Raw genomic sequence first — 16,221 nt, 5'->3', positions numbered from 1 at the left:
CCCACGCTGGGATGGTGGTCCTGCAGGCAGCCACGCTGGCACGCGCCGACACACACCGGGACACAGGGCCGGCAGGCAGCCACGCTGGCACACACCGGGACACGGGGTCCTCGGGTAGCCACGCCGGCACGTGTTTCTCAAGGCCATTTAAAAGCTAAAACTCAGTGGAACCACCTGGGTTTTGGCTCTGCGCCGCCTTGCCCTGGGCACGCGGGACTTGCGCGTGGGCTCCTCTCCCCGTGCGCCAGCCGAGCCGTCCCCGGCGGCAGCCGAACCCTCGGTGGCAACTGGGCTCTCGGCTGTCCCTAACACACCGCGTCCGTCCGACCCCCGGGCCATGCTGGGGCGGCCCCTCCAAGACCACCAGCGCCAGGGCCGGGGTTGCTCGGCTGGGGGTGGCGGGGCCAGGAGGGCACCGGCCGGTGGGTGCTGGGGGACCCCAGGTCACCCGCGGGGGTGGCACTGGGAGAGCTCCCCCGGGTCCGGGAACAGGGACACGCACCGGAGCGGGGGCGGCGGGTGACAGGGCGGGTGCTGGGGGGTCACCGTGCGGGGACGGGGGCTCCGTGCAGCGTGATGGGGATGGTGGTGCCCGGTGCCAGCTGTCCCCGGTGCGAGTGGGCACAGCGGGGTCACCGTGCACCGTGACCAGGGCGGTGCCGGGTGCTGTGGGGCCGTGCCGGAGCCCTGGGGGGGCTGCCGGGGCAATGCTGGGTTCTCCGTCTGGGGGGAGTGCCCCGGAACGGCCTCAGGGCCGGTACCCGCAGCCCCTGCCTGGGGGGCCGGTGCCGGGCAGTGCCCGCTGCAAGGCCGGTGGCACTTCCCGGTACCTGCAGCACCGTGACGGAGCGGTGCCCGGTGCGGGGGTGACTGATTTGGGGGGTGCCCGGTGCGGGGGGTGCACAATGTGGAGCTCCCCGGTGTAGGGGGGGGTGGCCGTTGCAAGGGGGGCCGAGTGTGGGGGGTTCCCTGGTGCGGGGGGTCCCCAAACCGGGGGTGCCCAGTACGAGGTTCCCCGGTGTGGGGGCTCCCCGGTGTGGGGGGGGGGTGCGTTGTTCGGGGTTCCCCGATTCGGGGGTCCCCTGTGCGGGAGGTGCCCAGTTCGGGGGGGGGGCGGGGGGTGTCCCCGATGCGGGGTTCACCGGTTCGGGGGGGGGGCGGCCCGGTTAGGGGTTTCCCGTTTCGGGGGGTCCCCGGTGCGGTGGGTGCCCAGTTCGGGGGGTGCCCGTTTCAGGGTTCGCCGTTTCGGGCTTCCCGGTTCCCGCGCGCCCGCGCCCCCCGCCCCGCCCGACCCCACGGTGCCCCCCCAGCCCCGCCCCCTGCCCCGCCCCCGTGGCGGCGCAGCCAATGACCGCCCGCCCCCGCCCCGCCCCACCCCGCCGAGCCCCGCCCCGCGCGGCGGGAGGGGGCGTGGCCGGGGGCGTGGCCTGCGCGGCCGGTGCGTCGGGCGGCGGCGGGAAGATGGCGGCGGGCGCGCGGGGCCCGCAGCGGGGGCGGCCGGTGAGCGACGGGGGTGGCGGCGCCGGGCGGGGGCACCGGGGCGGGGGCACCGGGGAGGGGGGGGGTCCCGGGGGCGGGGGGGCCGGCCCGGGCGGGGCGGGGCGGGGCCGTGCCGGGTTCTCCCCCGCCGGCGGTGCCGGGGCGGCCGGGCCGCCGCCTGCCCTTGGCCGTGCTGGGCGGCTCGGCCCCGGCGTGTCCCCGCGCGGGGGGTGGCCGGGCCCGGCGGGGTCCCCGGGGGTTGCCGCGGGGCCGGGGGCGCGGGGGCGGCGTGAGGCGGGGCGGGGAGCGGGCGGGCCTGGGCCGGGCGTGGGGCGGCGGCGGGGGCCGGGGGTCCGCGGGGCGCGGGGGGGCCTGTCCCCGCCGGGGGGGCCGGTCCCCGCCTCCGACGCCTCCGTTTCTCCCCCCAAGGTGCGGCGCTGACGGACGGGACCCGCCGCGACCTTGACCCCAGGTAGGCGGTTCTGCCCCGGGCGGGGGCCGGGTGTTCCGGGCCTGGGCCCGGTCCTGCCGTGGCCCTGCCCGGGTGGGCAGCACCCTCACGGCGGGGGGGAACCCAGGGTGCCACGGCTGCCCGGCGCCGGTTGTGCTGGCCTGGCGGGTGTCTGTGCCATGGCCTCCGGCCTCCCCGTCCTGCCCGCACTCCCCGCTGCCAGCCCCGCCGACCCCCCCAGCGCTGCCGTCAGCGGCCCCTGCCCCGGGACGGTGGGTTGGTTGATGTCCCTCGGCCATGTCTCGCCACCGGCCCGGTGCCTTCGGCCTCGCCGGTAGCGGTGGCGGCCCCGCCATTGCCCCACCGGGCACAGAGATGGACCGACGCGTCTCCACCGGGAGCGGCTGCCGCCCCTCCGCCGCGGCCAGGACGCTTGGGAGACCCCTGTCCCTGCGCCAGCCATTGTCCCCGCGGTGTCAGCGGGCTCTGTGCTGGCTGCTCCCCGGTGCGCAGCCCCGGCACGGGCAGGGTGCTCACTCAGGCCTCGGTGCCTGGGATGGGGGTCCAGGAGAGCAGCCATGCCCCCGGCACCCCTGCCCTTGCCGTGGTGGCACCCCGGTGGCCTCCTGGTGTCCCCGGCCACCGGACAGCCGCTGCCTGTTGGGTGGGTGCTCTCCTGCTGCAGGGACACCTCACCGCACACCGGCCCGGGACGCTGGTGCTAGCGGTGAAGGACATGCTCCTGGTGGGCGGGTTGGCTCGGTGACACCGTGCCTGGTGGCTCTTGGCTGGTGGCCGGGTCCCCTCTGTGTGTGGCGGGAGCTGCCGGGGCGAGGAGGGAGCCGGTGCTGGGATGGAGCCGGCAAGTCCCGGCTCTCGAGGCTGTCGCATGGCAGCAGCCGGCGTCCCGCTGGCACGGCTCCGGCCGCGTGGCAGCCAGGTCCCTTGCCAGCCCGGACGCGGGGCTGGGGATGTCCCTGGTCTGTGACACCCTGCGGGCTCCGCTGCCCTTGGCCTTTGTGTCCCCGCCTCGGTGGGTGCTTCGTTCTGCCCGGCTCTTCTCCTGCCCTGGTGTCCACTGCCCCTGGTGCGGTGACACCGTGCCGGGCAGCGCAGTGTGGGGTGGGAGACGTGGTGCCGGGGCGCCGGGTGCTGCCCCTGCACGGAACTGGCTGCGGCACGCTGGCCTTTGGCTAGCTCTAACTTTAGCAACCGTGGCCAGACCTCGCCCGGGCTGGAACGGGACGCCGGTCGTGCCACGTTAAAAATAAGCTTGACCGATGTCTGAACCGCGGGAGGGGCCTGTGCCCGCCTCCTGCCGTGGCACCACCGTGCTCGGCTGCCGGGGGCTTCATCCCCCTCGTTACCGTGCTTGAAGAAGGTGCCGGAGCCCTGCCCGTGTCGCCTTTCGGCTGTCCCGGCTCCGGCGCTGCCGCCGGCCACTTCCCCTTTTCTGCCTCCTGCGGTTTGGGGTTTCTTTAACAGCTGCTTTTATTTCCCTCCTGCCGTGGCAGCGCCGCGGCCCACCGTCTCCGCGCCATGTGCCTCGCGCCGGGGTCTCGCTGGTCCTCGATGGGCCCCGGTGAGCGTGTGCCGCCAGCGGTGACCGGCCGTGCAGCAGGGCTGCACCGGGCTGCCGCCCCGGGGGAGGGCTCTGTGCCTGCCCCGCTGCCCCGGCACGCTCCGGCATGCCTGCCGCGCTCGGCACGCGTGGCAGCCGGTCCTGCTCCGGCTGTCCCCATGGCACGTGCTACCCGGGGAGGTTATTTCTGGCAGGGGCTGATGGCGCGGGGGCTGTCGGCGCCGGCTCTGCGCTCTGTCGCTCTTCCCACACGCCGCTGGGGGATTTGCCGGGGCCCCACACGGGTGCCGAGCTCCGGGTCGGGTGCTGCGGGGCTGCAGTGACTTCTCCGGTGCCGGACCGCCCTGGCTCCCTGGGGACCCGGCAGCGGCGGTGGGTGCAGGATGCCCGTGCCTGTCCCTACGCCGCAGTGGGCCCGAGCGGTGCCGGGGCGCGGGGCCCTATAAATATCCCCAGCGTCGTGCCGCAGCGTCTGTGGGTGTGACACCGGTGCTGCCGCAGCCGCCGGGCCGGGCTTTTCCCCACCGTTTTTTAAATGCTGCCGGTGCCCCCGTCCCCGGGGTGACGCTGACGTTGGGGATGGCGGAGCCCCGTCCTGCCCGCTGCCGCCGTCGGTGCCGCTCGTGGCATCGCCTTGTGCCGCCCTATTGGCCTGTGTGCTGGGCGAGGTGACGTTTGTGACACCAAGGGTTTCGCTTTGGGCTGGGAGAGCAGAGCCCAGGCTGGGGGGCAGGGGGGTGCCGGTGTCGGTGCGGGTGCAGGAAGCCCCATCCCCACCATAGGGCTGCCGGTGGCTCCGGCTGGGGACGGGGGACCCCATCTCCGAGGGACGGGGACAGCCCCGCACGGGCGTCAGGGGGGCCTGCTGCTCCCCACCACCACCGGGCACTGGTGCGGTTGTTGGGAGTCCTGTGCCCCACAGGCTGGCTGCTGCCGGGCCACCGGTCCTGCTGGCTGTCCCGGTTGTCCTGGCTGTCCCGGTTGTCCTGGCTGTCCCGGCTGTTCCCACACACCAGGGCTGGGCCGCGTCCCGGGTTCAAAGTGCGGAGCTGGGTGTGGAGGCAGGGCCGGCAGCCAGAGCCCTCCCGGCCTGTGCCGCCCCGCCACGCTCGCCCTTCCTCTTCCTCGGCTGGGCTCCCGGCGCTCCGGCTCTCCTTCCTTCGATCCGCCCGGCCCAGCGTCAGCCTCCCTGGCAGCCGGCACCTTCCGCCACGGCGGCGTTTTGGGGCCCACGCGGGTCTGGCAGTGCCTTGTGGGGCAAAGCCGCCGGGCGCGGTGCTGCCGCCACCTCCTGCGCGGCACCGTGGCCTGGCTCACCGCGGTCGGTAATGTGGCTGCTCTGCCTGACCCGACCCGTCCTGTGGGGTGGGACGTGGGGAGCTGTGCTCGGTGGGGGGCTGTGGGGTCGGTGTCGGCACCGTGCTCCGCGTTTCCTCCGCTCTGGCTCGCCGCGATGCTCCCTGTCCCGCTCAGCGGTACCGGGCCACGGCTGCGTGGCTGCATCGGCCTCGTCTCTGGGGCCAGTGCCGCGCTGGCTGCGTGCCGTCCTGGCTGCGGCCGTCCCGACGCTGCTCGGCCCTTGAGGGCTCGCTCCTGCTGCAGGGACTTGCCCTGCCGTGCCGGTGGCCGCGGCTGAGCTGGCGTTGCCGGTGCGGTGGTTGCTGCCCGTCCTGGTGAGGGGTCACCCCCGCGCTGCTCTGCTCCCGTGCCCTCCGCCTGCCCCTCCCGTCGCCAGCGTGGCACCTCTGGCTCTGGGACGGCACGGCAGCCCCACGGCGCTGCCCTCCCAGGCACCCCAGGGCGACGCTTCTCCAGGGCACCAGGGATCCGTGTCCCGCAGCCGCGTCGGCAGGACAGGACAAACACGGGTCCCCCTTTGGCACCTCCGCGTGCCGATTCGCCCTTGCCGGGGGGGGGTTGGTGGCAGAGGGTGATGCAGGGGCTCGGGAACAGGCAGGAGGGGGCTGGCGCCTTCGCCGTGGGGCAGGATCAATGGCGGGGGGGGGGGGGCCTGGGTTGGGACGGGGGTGTCAAGGGGGGGGGACCAAACCATCCCGTACATCCCAGCTGTGTGGGGGGTGCTTTGCCGGGCTCGGGGTGTGCCGGGTGTCCCCCCTGGGACCCCGCAGGCTCCGAGCCGTCGCTGTCCCCGCAGCCCGGCCCGTGTGGCAGCAGGATGGAGAGGGGGGTCTGGCGGCGCCGCCAGGCAGCACTGGGATCCGGGGGTGCCCCCCGCCGCTGCCCGTGACCACCCCCCTTCCCCCCCCCACCCCCACCGATGGAGAGGATGAGCTGGCTGAGCAAGCTGAACCCGCGGGCGGCCGGGCAGCGTGCCCCCCGCAGTGCCAGCCTGCAGAGCCCCGTCACCGCCGACCCCGAGACCTGCCTCATGGTCTTCAAGAACCACTGGTCTCAGGTGAGCCGGGGCTTGGGGGGGGACACGGGATGACCGGGGCGCGGGGACCCCCGCTGCGTCCCCGGCGCTCAGCGTCGTCTCCCCCCCCGCCCCTGCTACCCCCGCTCCCCGCAGGTGCTGCGCATCCTGGAGCGTCGCGGCTGCAAACCGGCCCCCGACGACCTCAGCGCCGTCCGCAACAACACCTACCAGATGCTGAACCTGCTGGCGGAGGACCGGCCGCGGGGGGAGGCGGCGCGGGGACCCATCCTGGACTTCGTGGCCTCCGAGAACCTGCTGGAGCGGCTGCTCTGCTGGCACCTGCAGGGTGACTTCACCGAGGAGCGCAAGGTGGAGCAGCTGAAGCTCTACGAGATGCTCATCAGCCAGGCCCGGCAGCCCCTGCTGCGGCACAAGCCGGTGCTGACGCCGTTGTTGCGGTTGCTCAGCCTCTGCGCCGAGCCCACCTCCGCCCCGCTGGAGAACAGCCTGGTCCTGCTTCTCAACCAGCTCTGCGTCTCCGTGGCCAAGGAACCCTCCATCCTGGAGCTCTTCTTCCACAGCCACACCGACCAGGGCCCCGCCAACCTCATCATCTTCTCCCTCCTCATCCCCTTCATCCACCACGAGGGTGTCCTGGGGCAGCAGGCCAGGGACGCGCTGCTGCTCATCATGGCCATGTCCGCCAGCAACCACGCCGTGGCCAAGTCCATCACCGACAACTCCTACTTCTGCCCGGTATGCCGAGGGGTGCCCGGCGTCGTTGTCCCCCCATCCCCACTGCCGGTGGTGGGTCGGGTTTGGCTCTTGGGGCAGGAGAACGCGGTCATCCCTGGAGGAAGGTCCTGGGCCGGGGAGCGGGGAGGGCTCGGAGATGAGCTGGGGACAAGGGGACCTGTGCATGGAGTGGGATGGGGTGGTGGCAGGAGATCCAGGTGGGACGGATCGGCCAGGACTGGTGACAGGGGACCCGGGCGGGACGGATCGGCCAGGACTGGTGACAGGGGACCCGGGTGGGATGGAGCAAGCAGGGATGGTGGCAGGGGACCCGGGCGGGATGGAGTGGGCTGGGTTGGTGGCAGGGGACCTGGGTGGGCTGGGGCGGGCTGGGTTGGTGGCAGGGGACCTGGGCGGGATGGAGCCAAGCAGGGATGGTGACAGGGGACCTGGGTGGGATGGAGCAGGCAGGGATGGTGGCAGGGGACCCGGGTGGGATGGAGCGGGATGGGATGGTGACAGGGGATCCAGGCGGGACGGATCGGCCAGGACTGGTGACAGGGGACCCGGGTGGGATGGAGCAAGCAGGGATGGTGGCAGGGGACCCGGGTGAGATGGAGTGGGCTGGGATGGTGGCAGGGGACCTGGGTGGGCTGGGGCGGGCTGGGTTGGTGGCAGGGGACCTGGGTGGGATAGAGTGGCCAGGACTGGTGGCAGGGAACCTGGGCGGGATGGAGCCAAGCAGGGATGGTGACAGGGGACCTGGGCGGGACAGAGTGGGCAGAGATGGTGGCAGGGGACCTGGGCGGGACGGAGTGGGCTGGGATGGTGGCAGGGGACCTGGGCGGGATGGAGTGGGATGGGGTGGTGACAGGGGATCCAGGCGGGACGGATCGGCCAGGACTGGTGACAGGGGACCTGGGCAGGACGGAGTGGGCTGGGATGGTGGCAGGGGACCTGGGGCGGGCTGGGTTGGTAGCAGGGGACCTGGGTGGGATAGAGTGGCCAGGACTGGTGGCAGGGGACCTGGGCAGGATGGAGCCAAGCAGGGCTGGTGGCAGGGGACCTGGGCAGGACAGAGTGGGCAGAGATGATGGCAGGGGACCTGGGCGGGACGGATCGGCCAGGACTGGTGACAGGGGACCTGGGCGGGACGGATCGGCCAGGACTGGTGACAGGAGACCCGGGCAGGATGGAGCAAGCAGGGCTGGTGGCAGGGGGCCTGGGCGGGACAGAGTGGGCAGAGATGGTGGCAGGGGACCTGGGCGGGACAGATCGGCCAGGACTGGTGGCAGGGGACCCGGGCAGGATGGAGCAAGCAGGGCCGGTGGCAGGGGACCTGGGCGGGATGGAGCAGGCAGGGCCGGTGGCCGGGCCCATGGCGTGTGCCGGGGTTTCTGCACCAGCTTTGCTCCCGCTGCCGCTCTCCCGGCTCCGGCAAAGCGTGCGTCCTGGCTGGCCTCGGCTGAGCGGGGGTCACCGCGCAGGCTGCCCTGTGCTGCGGTTCCCGGCGCGGGGCGCGGTGGCTCGGGGAGAGCTGATGAGTGCCTTGTCCCCCTCCGCCGGCCTCCCCAGGTCCTGGCCACGGGGCTGAGCGCCCTGTACTCCTCCCTGCCCCGCAAGATCGAGGCGCGGGGGGATGACTGGCACTTCCTGCGCCGTGAGGACTGGATCGGCGTCTCCTCCCTCGTCCTCTTCATGAACTCGCTGGAATTCTGCAACGCCGTCATCCAGGTAGGGCTGGGGGGTGGGGGGGGGGGGCGTCACAGGCCCCGCGCCGGGCTGGCCGCGGCCCTGACCGACCCCTTCCCCGCTCCGCAGGTCGCCCACCCCCTGGTGCAGAAGCAGCTGGTGGACTACGTCCACAACGGGTTCCTGGTGCCCGTCATGGGGCCGGCGCTGCACAAGGTGAGGGAGGGCTCTCCTGCCCGCGCCTCTGCCCCCGCAGGTGGGTGGGGGTCCCCCAGGACCGCCCCCCCCCACCCCCATCCCAGCCCCGTGCCGAGCTGCCAGCCCCCCCCGCAGACCTCCATCGAGGAGATGATCGCCAGCACGGCCTACCTGGACCTGTTCCTGCGCAGCGTCAGCGAGACGGCGCTGCTGAAGACCTTCCTGCGCTTCGTGCTGCTGCACCGCCACGACAACGCCACCATCCTCGACACCCTGGTGGCGCGCATCAACAGCAACTCCCGGGTGAGCCGCCACGCGCCGCCCCACCGTGACCCCCACGGCCCCCCCCAGGCTCCTGCCAGCCCCCATGGCGCCGCCTTCCTGCCCCACTGCTGTAACCGTGGGGCTGCCCGGCCATGGCACTGCCCTCCTGCCCCGTGGCACTGCCCTCCTGCCCCATGGCACTGCCTGGCTGTGGTGTTGCCCTCCTGCCCCACTGCTGCCCTATGGGACTGCCTGTCCCATGGCACTGCCCTCCTGTCCCATGGGGCTGCCCTCCTGCCCCACTGCTGCGCCATGGAGCTGCCCATCCATGGCACTGCTCTCCAGCCCCACTGAGGGGCTGCCCCATGGCACTGCCTGGGCCATGGTGCTGCCCCGCCCTCTTGCCCCACTGCTGCCCTACACCCCGCTGTGGGGCTGCCCCATGGGACTGCCTGGATGTGGTGCTGCTTTTCTGCCCCACTGCTGCCCCATGGGGTTGCCTGTCCATGGCACTGCCCTCCTACCCCATGGGACTCCCTGGATGTGGCACTGGACTCCTGCCCCACTGCTGCCCTCCTGCCCTGCGGTGGGGCTGCCCCATGGGATTGCTTAGCCATGGCACTCCCCTCCTGCCCCATGGGACTGCCTGGACATGGCACTGCCTTCCTGCCCCACTGCTGCCCCATGGGGTTGCCCGTCCATGGCACTGCCCTCCTACCCCATGGGACTCCCTGGATGTGGCACTGGCCTCCTGCCCCACTGCTAGCCCGTGGCACTGCCTTCCTGCCCCACTGCTGTACCATGGGGCTGCCTGTCCATGGCACTGCCTTCCTGCCCCACTGAGGGGCTGCCCTATGGGGCTGCCTGTCCATGGCACTGCCCTCCTACCCCGTGGGACTCCCTGGATGTGGCACTGGCCTCCTGCCCCACTGCTGCCCCATGGAGCTGCCCTCCTGCCCCATGGGACTGCCCGGCGGTGGGGCTGCCCTCCTGCCCCGCTGCGGCTCCCTCACCTCCGTGCCGTCCCCAGCTCTGCATGGTGTCCCTGAGCCTCTTCCGGACGCTGCTCAGCCTCAACTGCGAGGACGTGATGCTCCAGCTGGTGCTCAGGTAACTGCCCCGGGGGCTGCCGGCGCAGGGGGGGGGGCTGCGCTGGGACAGGGGTGGGGGTGACATGTGGGGCAGCCCCGGCTTCTGCCCCGCTGCCGAGGGGTCTGGCCGAGCATCCTCATCCCCGTCGCGTGTGCCCCTGTTTTCTGCCCTGCTGCCGAGGGGTCCATCGGGGTGTTCCTGTCGCGTGTCCCCCCCCCCCGTCTTCTGCCCTGCTGCCAAGGGGTCCAGCAGAGCATCTCCGATGCGTGTCCCCCCATCTTCTGCCCCACTGCCAATGGGTCTGGTGGGGTGTCTCCATCCCCGTTGTGTGTCCCCTGTCTTCTGCCCCGCTGCCGAGGGGTCCAGCAGAGCATCCCGGTTGTGTGTCTCCCCCGTCTTCTGCCCCGCCACCAATGGGGCTGGTGGGGTGTCCCCGTTGCATGTCCCCCCCGTCTTCTGCCCCGCTGCCGAGGGGTCTGGTGGGGCGTCCCCATTGCGTGTCCCCCGCCTGCAGCCCCGTGTTCCCCCCTCCCCAGGTACCTGCTGCCCTGCAGCCACGTCATGCTGAGCCAGAAGCGGGCGGTCAGGGACCTGGACATCTACGGCAAGACGGCGGCCAAGTTCCTCTCCCTCATTCCGCGGTGCTGCCGCCCCGAGAGCCTGCCGCCGCCGGAACGGGAGGAGGAGCACGCCGCCTGGGCCAAGGGTACGTACGACACCGGGGAGGGGGGGCTCCGCCGCCACGGCTGCCACCCCCCGCTGATCCCCCGCACCCTGCGCCGTCCCCTGCAGGCCACGGCAGCCCCAGCGTGGACACCTCCTCGGTGGTGACGGTGCCCAAGCCCTCCACGCCTTCCCGCCTCTCCTTCTTCATGCGGCAGCAGAGCGCGGCCCCCGAGGTGGCCGCCCCCGCCCCGCGCTCCCCCGGCACCCCCTCGGGCAGCCCCTGCCACCGCGCCGGCCGGTGGGAGGAGGTGTCGGAGCTGGACAGGAATTACCTGGAGTACCTGCGGGACGCGCGGCGCAGCATCGACCGCTGCGCCTGGGCCTGCCGCGTCTGGTCGGCCCCCTACGACGGCGAGGAGCCCAGCGCCGACCCCAGCCCCGAAGCCCCCCGGCCCCCGGGACCCCCCACCCCCCGGACTAAAAAGCGGGGGTTGCCGGAGGAGGGGGCGAGGGAAGGGCAGGGGGGGTCCCCCGGCAGCGGGGGCGGCGAGGACGGCGCGGGGGGGCCCGGCCCCGAGACGCGGGACTCGGGGACCCTGGTGAACGGGGCGCACGGGCCGGCTGAGCCGGGGCGGCCGGGGGGGGACGTGGCGGTGAAGAAGGTGCGCCGCAGTCCCCACGGTGAGAGCGACGGCGCGGGGACCCCTCCCGAGCGGGAGCACCGGCCCTTGCCGACGCAGAACGGCGCGACGGGGCCCCCCCGGCCGCAGCCCCCGGGCTGGGAGCCGCTGCCCTCGGTGGACTCGCTGATCGAGGAGCTGCTGGCCCGCGCGCCGGCCGAGCCCAACGGGGCCGGCGTCACCATCGAGGCCTTCACCGAGGAGCTGCGGGAGATCGAGGCCGAGATGAAGAACGGCGGTGGTGGGGGGTCCCTGCCCGCCCCCCCGGAGCCCCCCGAACCGCCGCTGTCCCGCGAGGAGGAGGAGGCTTTCGCCAGCTTCGCCGCCCTGCCGGAGGCGGGGGACGCCGCCGGCCGGGCAGCGGCGCCGCCGCGGGTGCCAGACCCCCTGGCCCAGCTGGTGGCCAGCCCGCCGCGGGCGGTGGGACCCCCGCCCAGCCAGCCCTTCACAGGTGGGGCTCGGCGCCCTCGGTGGGGGTGTCCCCGTTGCCCCCGTCCCAGCCTGACGTGTGTGTGTGTGTGTGTGTCCCCGCAGGTCCCTTCGTCTCGGTGCTCTTCGGGAAGCTGGAGAACATGCTGCACAACTCGCTCTACGTCAACTTTCTGCTGACGGGGCTGGTGGCCCAGCTGGCCTGCTACCCCCAGCCCCTGCTGCGCTCCTTCCTCCTCAACACCAACATGGTCTTCCAGCCCAGCGTCAAATCCCTGCTGCAGGTACCCCCGGGGAGCCCCCCGCAGCCCCCGGGACCCCCGGCCCTGCGCCCGCCGCCCCTCACGGCCCTCCCTGTCCCCCCCTCACCCCCGGGTCCTTGTCCCCGGCAGGTCCTCGGCTCGGTGAAGAACAAGATCGAGAGCTTCGCCGCCAGCCAGGAGGATTTCCCGGCCCTGCTCTTCAAGGCCAAGAAGTACCTGATCGCCCGGGGGAAGCTGGACTGGTCCGACGCGCCCCCCGTGCCCTCCCTGCGCCGCCCCGAAGCCCTGGGTGAGGGCTGGGGGGGTCCGGGGGTGCTGGGGGGCACGGCTGGGGGGGGGGGGGGGCGTGCCACAAAATGGGGGGCTGTAGGAGGGGACGCGGTACAAAATTAGGGGCATGGGGGGACAGAGGGCAGCAGTGCAAGGGGGCGTGGGGAGGCGTGGGGGGCACGGGGGGCCGGGGGAGTGGGGGGCATGGCACAACATGGGGGGTGGAGGGGGGCTCGGCACGGCACGGGGGCCTGGGGGCCACAGCGTGGCATAGGGGGCTACGGGGCACGGCGTGGCACGGGGGGCTGAGGGGCACAGGGGCTTGGGGGGCTCGGCATGGCACGGGCAGCCGGAAGGACATGGGGGGGGGGACACGGCACGGGGGGCCGGGGGCTGCGTTGCCCAAGGGGCTGGGCGTTGGGCAGAGGGCTGGGGGGCTGCGCATGGCGTTAACATGAGGGGCTGGGGGGGGGGGGCTATGGGGGGGGGCTGGGGGCTGCCCCCTGCATTGCACAGGGGGCTGGGGGGGGGCTGCATGGAGGGCTGGGGGGGGGGGCTGCATGTGGCCTTGCGCTGAGCCTGGGGGGGCTGCCCCCTGCATTGCACGAAGGGCTGGGGGGGCTATGGGGGGGGGCTGGGGGGCTGCATGTGGCATTACATGGGGGGGCTGCATGGAGGGCCGGGGGCTGCCCGTGGCATTGCATGGCGGGGGGGGGCTGTGGGGCTGCATGTTGGCATCGCATGGGGGGCTGCATGGAGGGTCGGGGGCTGCACATGGCATTGCGTGGGGGTGCTATGGGGGGGGCTGGGGGGTGGTGTTGGGGGGGGGGGCTGGGGGCTGCACGGTGGGCCGGGGGCTGCACGTGGCATTGCATGTGGGGGGCTGGGGGTGGTATGGGGGGGGTGGGGGTGCTACAGGGGGGGCTGGGGGTGGTGTTGGGGGGGGGGCTGGGGGCTGCGCGGAGGGTTGGGGGCTGCCCCTGGCCTTGCACCGAGGGTGGGGTTGGTACGGGGGGGGCTGGGGGGGGCTGCATGTGGCATTACCTGGGGGGGGGTGGGGTGGGGGGGGGTGCTGCCAGCCCCCGTGGCGGCGGGCGGGGGCTGAGGCGGTTTCCCTTTTCCCCCCCCCTCCAGCCAAGAGCCGCAAGCCGTCGCTGGGGGAGCTGATCCTGCGTCACGCCAACAGCCCCACGCGGGCGCGGGCGGCCGCGGCGCTGGCCCTGCAGCACGTCCGGGACGGGCCGGTGTTGCAGGCGTTGGCCGGGGGGGCCGGGGGGCTGCGGGGTTCGGCCGAACGCCAGAGCCAGGCCCTGCGCGTCAAGAACGCCGTCTACTGCGCCGTCATCTTCAGCGAGTTCCTCAAGGAGCTGGCCGCCATCGCCCAGGCCCACGCCGTCACCTCCCCCTTCCTGACCGAACCCCCCGAGGAGTGACCCCCCCCCCAACCCCCCCCCCCCCTCAAAAACCCCGGCCGGCGCCTTTTTAACCACCCCCGGGACACGGACCTTTTTAATTTATTGGGGACGAATGTTTGGCTGAGAACGTGCTGCAATATGTACAGGAGTGACCGGCCGCCCCCGCCGTTTGCTCAGCGTTGCGGGGTGGGGGGGTGAGGGGGGGGGGGCGGCGGCAGGGCAGGACCCTGGGCGGCCCCAGGGGGGGCTCGGTGGGGGGCCGGGGGCCGGGGCGGGCTGGCTCTGCCCCCCCCCTCTGCCCCCCACCGCTCCCCGGGGTGCGGGGGGTGCTGGCCCTCGCCCCCCCTGCCCCCAGCTGCTCTCTATGCAACACCCGCCCCCCCCCCCCCCCCCCCCCAACTTGTGCCGGGGGGGGGGTGTGGGGCTGGGGGGGCCGGGGCGGTGCATGGTGGAGGGGGGGGGGGCGCTGCGTGTGTCTGTGCTGTGTAAAAGCCCTTCTGTAATAAAGGGTCTGGTCGAGGGCATCGCCCCCCGCCCCCCCCTCCCAGTGCCGGGGTGGGAGGGGGCTGGGACAGACGCTGGGGTCCCCCCCGCCATGGCCGCGTTCCCCCCCCCCCGTGCTGACGGCAGCACCCAACTGGCGCTGCCGGCCCCGGCTGCTGTGGGGCACCCCATGCTGCGTGGAGGGGCCGGGGGGGTCCCGGGGCACCTTGTGTTCCCCCCCCCCCCCCGTCCCCCAGCACGGAGCTGGGTGCCGCTCTGTCCCCACAGTCCCCATGGTGCCCCCCCCCCCCCATCACGCCGCTGGCCTGGGACATGTCGTGCGTCCTCCCCCCGCCGCGGCACCCCACCTCTGCCCTCCCGGCCCCCGTTCTGCGCCTGGGTCACCTGGGACACCCCCCCCCCCCCCCCCAAAAGGCTGGGGTCCCAGCAGCACCCTGACCCCCCCCCACCCCGCCCCACGGGGGGGACGAGGCTGTGGTGGGTCGTGGCATTTATTGATGGTTGTACGTGACGGTGACGTGGGGTGCCCCATGGGGGGGGGCGGGCAGCGGGGGGTCGGGGGGCAGCCAGGCGGTGGGGGGGTGCATAGGGGGGGACACGGGGATGCAGGAGGTGACGTGGGGGGGCGCTGAGGGGTGACACAGGGGGTGCAGGGTGGGGGACGTGGGGTACAGAGGGGTCACGGGGGTGCAGGGGACACACAGCAGGGTGCAGGGTTCGTTACGGGGGGGGGGGGTGCAGGGGGGTACACAGGGTGCTGGGGGGTGACACGGGTCGGGGGGGGGGGGTGGGGGGGGCAGGACAGGGCTGCACCAGGCTCTCGCCGTCGGGTCCTGGCCCATGGTCAGCCCGCGGACGCGGTGGCTGCGTCCTTGCTGTCCCCCATCCTGGGGTCTGGGGGATCCCCCCCCCCCTCCCCTGCCACTGTACCCCCCCACCCCCCGCCTCGGCCACTGGCCCCACATGTGTCGGTGGGGTGGGGTGGGGGCACAGGGTCATCGGCCGCAGAAAAGCCGGGGTGTCCTCAGCCGGGGGCTTTGGGGGGGTCAGCGGGGTCCCAGGCCGGACCCTGCCCCCCCCCCCCCCAACCCCGTGGGGGCTCGGGGCACCCCGGGACCTGCCGGGACAATTGAAATGCTGCCGATGACCCCGACGGGCTGTGACAGCGGGACACGGAGGGGGGGGGACGGGCAGGAGAGCCGTGCGGGAGGGGGCTGGTCCCGCGGGATCCATCCCTTCTCCGGCTCTTTACACAGAAATCGGGTTTTTGGGTGTTTTTCACCCCCCGGGGCCCCTCCGCCCCCGGCAGCGGGGGCTGCAGCAGCCCCGGCCTTCATCAGGGCGCCCACGGCCGCCCGCGATCCTTCCGGTCCTTTGGGCCTTGGGTGGTGGATACCTGTCCCCCCCCGCCCCCCCCCCCGCCCCGAGCTGGTTTGGGCAGGATTTTGGCGTTTCTCCTGCCTGCCCGGCTTCCTCGGGCGCCGAAACGCTCCGACGCGAACCCCAACGGAGGAAGCGGGCAAATGGCCCCCCCACCGCGCCGCTGCTGGCGTCACCGCAGGGCATCATCCTGGAGCTGGGGGCGGGGGGTCCCTCCATCCCGCCGTCCCTCCATCCCGCCGTCCCTCGCAGCGCGGGGGCTGCTGTCGTCGCCGCTGGCACAGGGACGCGGCGCCCGCCGTTCGGCCCTGGCCGTGGCACACGGGGCAGGTCCTGGTGTCCCCCAAAAAGTTCTTCGTGCTCCGAGCGCGACGTCCCTCCCCACCCCCTGTCCCCTCCCGGCCCTCGGTGTCTCCCGGGGCTGGAGCCGAGCACGGACCGCGCCAGCCGTGGGCCCTTTTCCACTCGCTCGTGCCTTTGGCTTTCCCGGCTGCCCGACGCAGCGAAACCTTCGTTACCGGCCTCCCAAAGCACTTCCCGGAGCGCCAGGGTCCGGCGTCTCCCCAAAACTCACGGCGGGCTGACGAGAGTTTCCATGCTGGGAAAGGTTCGGATAGAGTTTTCCCGGGATTATTATTTTTTTTTTTTTTTCCCACTTGGAAGCAACGTGGCAAAGACGGGGAAGCGTCAGGAATCCACATTCCAGCCACGTTGGGAAGCCATTGGCGGCTCCATCCCGATGGG

The 16,221-nt window shown here is 73.3% G+C and overlaps 1 protein-coding gene across 1 annotated transcript; it reads left to right on the top strand.

Moving 5' to 3' along the window:
• Positions 1-1,398: 1,398 nt before the first annotated feature.
• On the top strand, positions 1,399-13,955 carry FHIP1B (FHF complex subunit HOOK interacting protein 1B). Its single transcript, XM_063328713.1, has 13 exons — positions 1,399-1,500; positions 1,909-1,951; positions 5,668-5,928; positions 6,043-6,645; positions 8,200-8,358; positions 8,446-8,532; positions 8,650-8,817; positions 9,809-9,888; positions 10,407-10,576; positions 10,663-11,667; positions 11,751-11,929; positions 12,038-12,197; positions 13,313-13,955. The coding sequence occupies exons 3-13, from the start codon at positions 5,791-5,793 to the stop codon at positions 13,609-13,611; spliced, it is 3,048 nt and encodes a 1,015-aa protein (XP_063184783.1). The 5' UTR covers positions 1,399-1,500; positions 1,909-1,951; positions 5,668-5,790; the 3' UTR covers positions 13,612-13,955.
• The last annotated feature ends 2,266 nt before the right edge of the window (positions 13,956-16,221 follow it).

This window comes from Chroicocephalus ridibundus, chromosome 1 (genome assembly GCF_963924245.1).
Source record: "Chroicocephalus ridibundus chromosome 1, bChrRid1.1, whole genome shotgun sequence".
NCBI classification, from domain to species: domain Eukaryota; kingdom Metazoa; phylum Chordata; class Aves; order Charadriiformes; family Laridae; genus Chroicocephalus; species Chroicocephalus ridibundus.
This window is presented reverse-complemented; position numbering and strand designations above follow the sequence as displayed.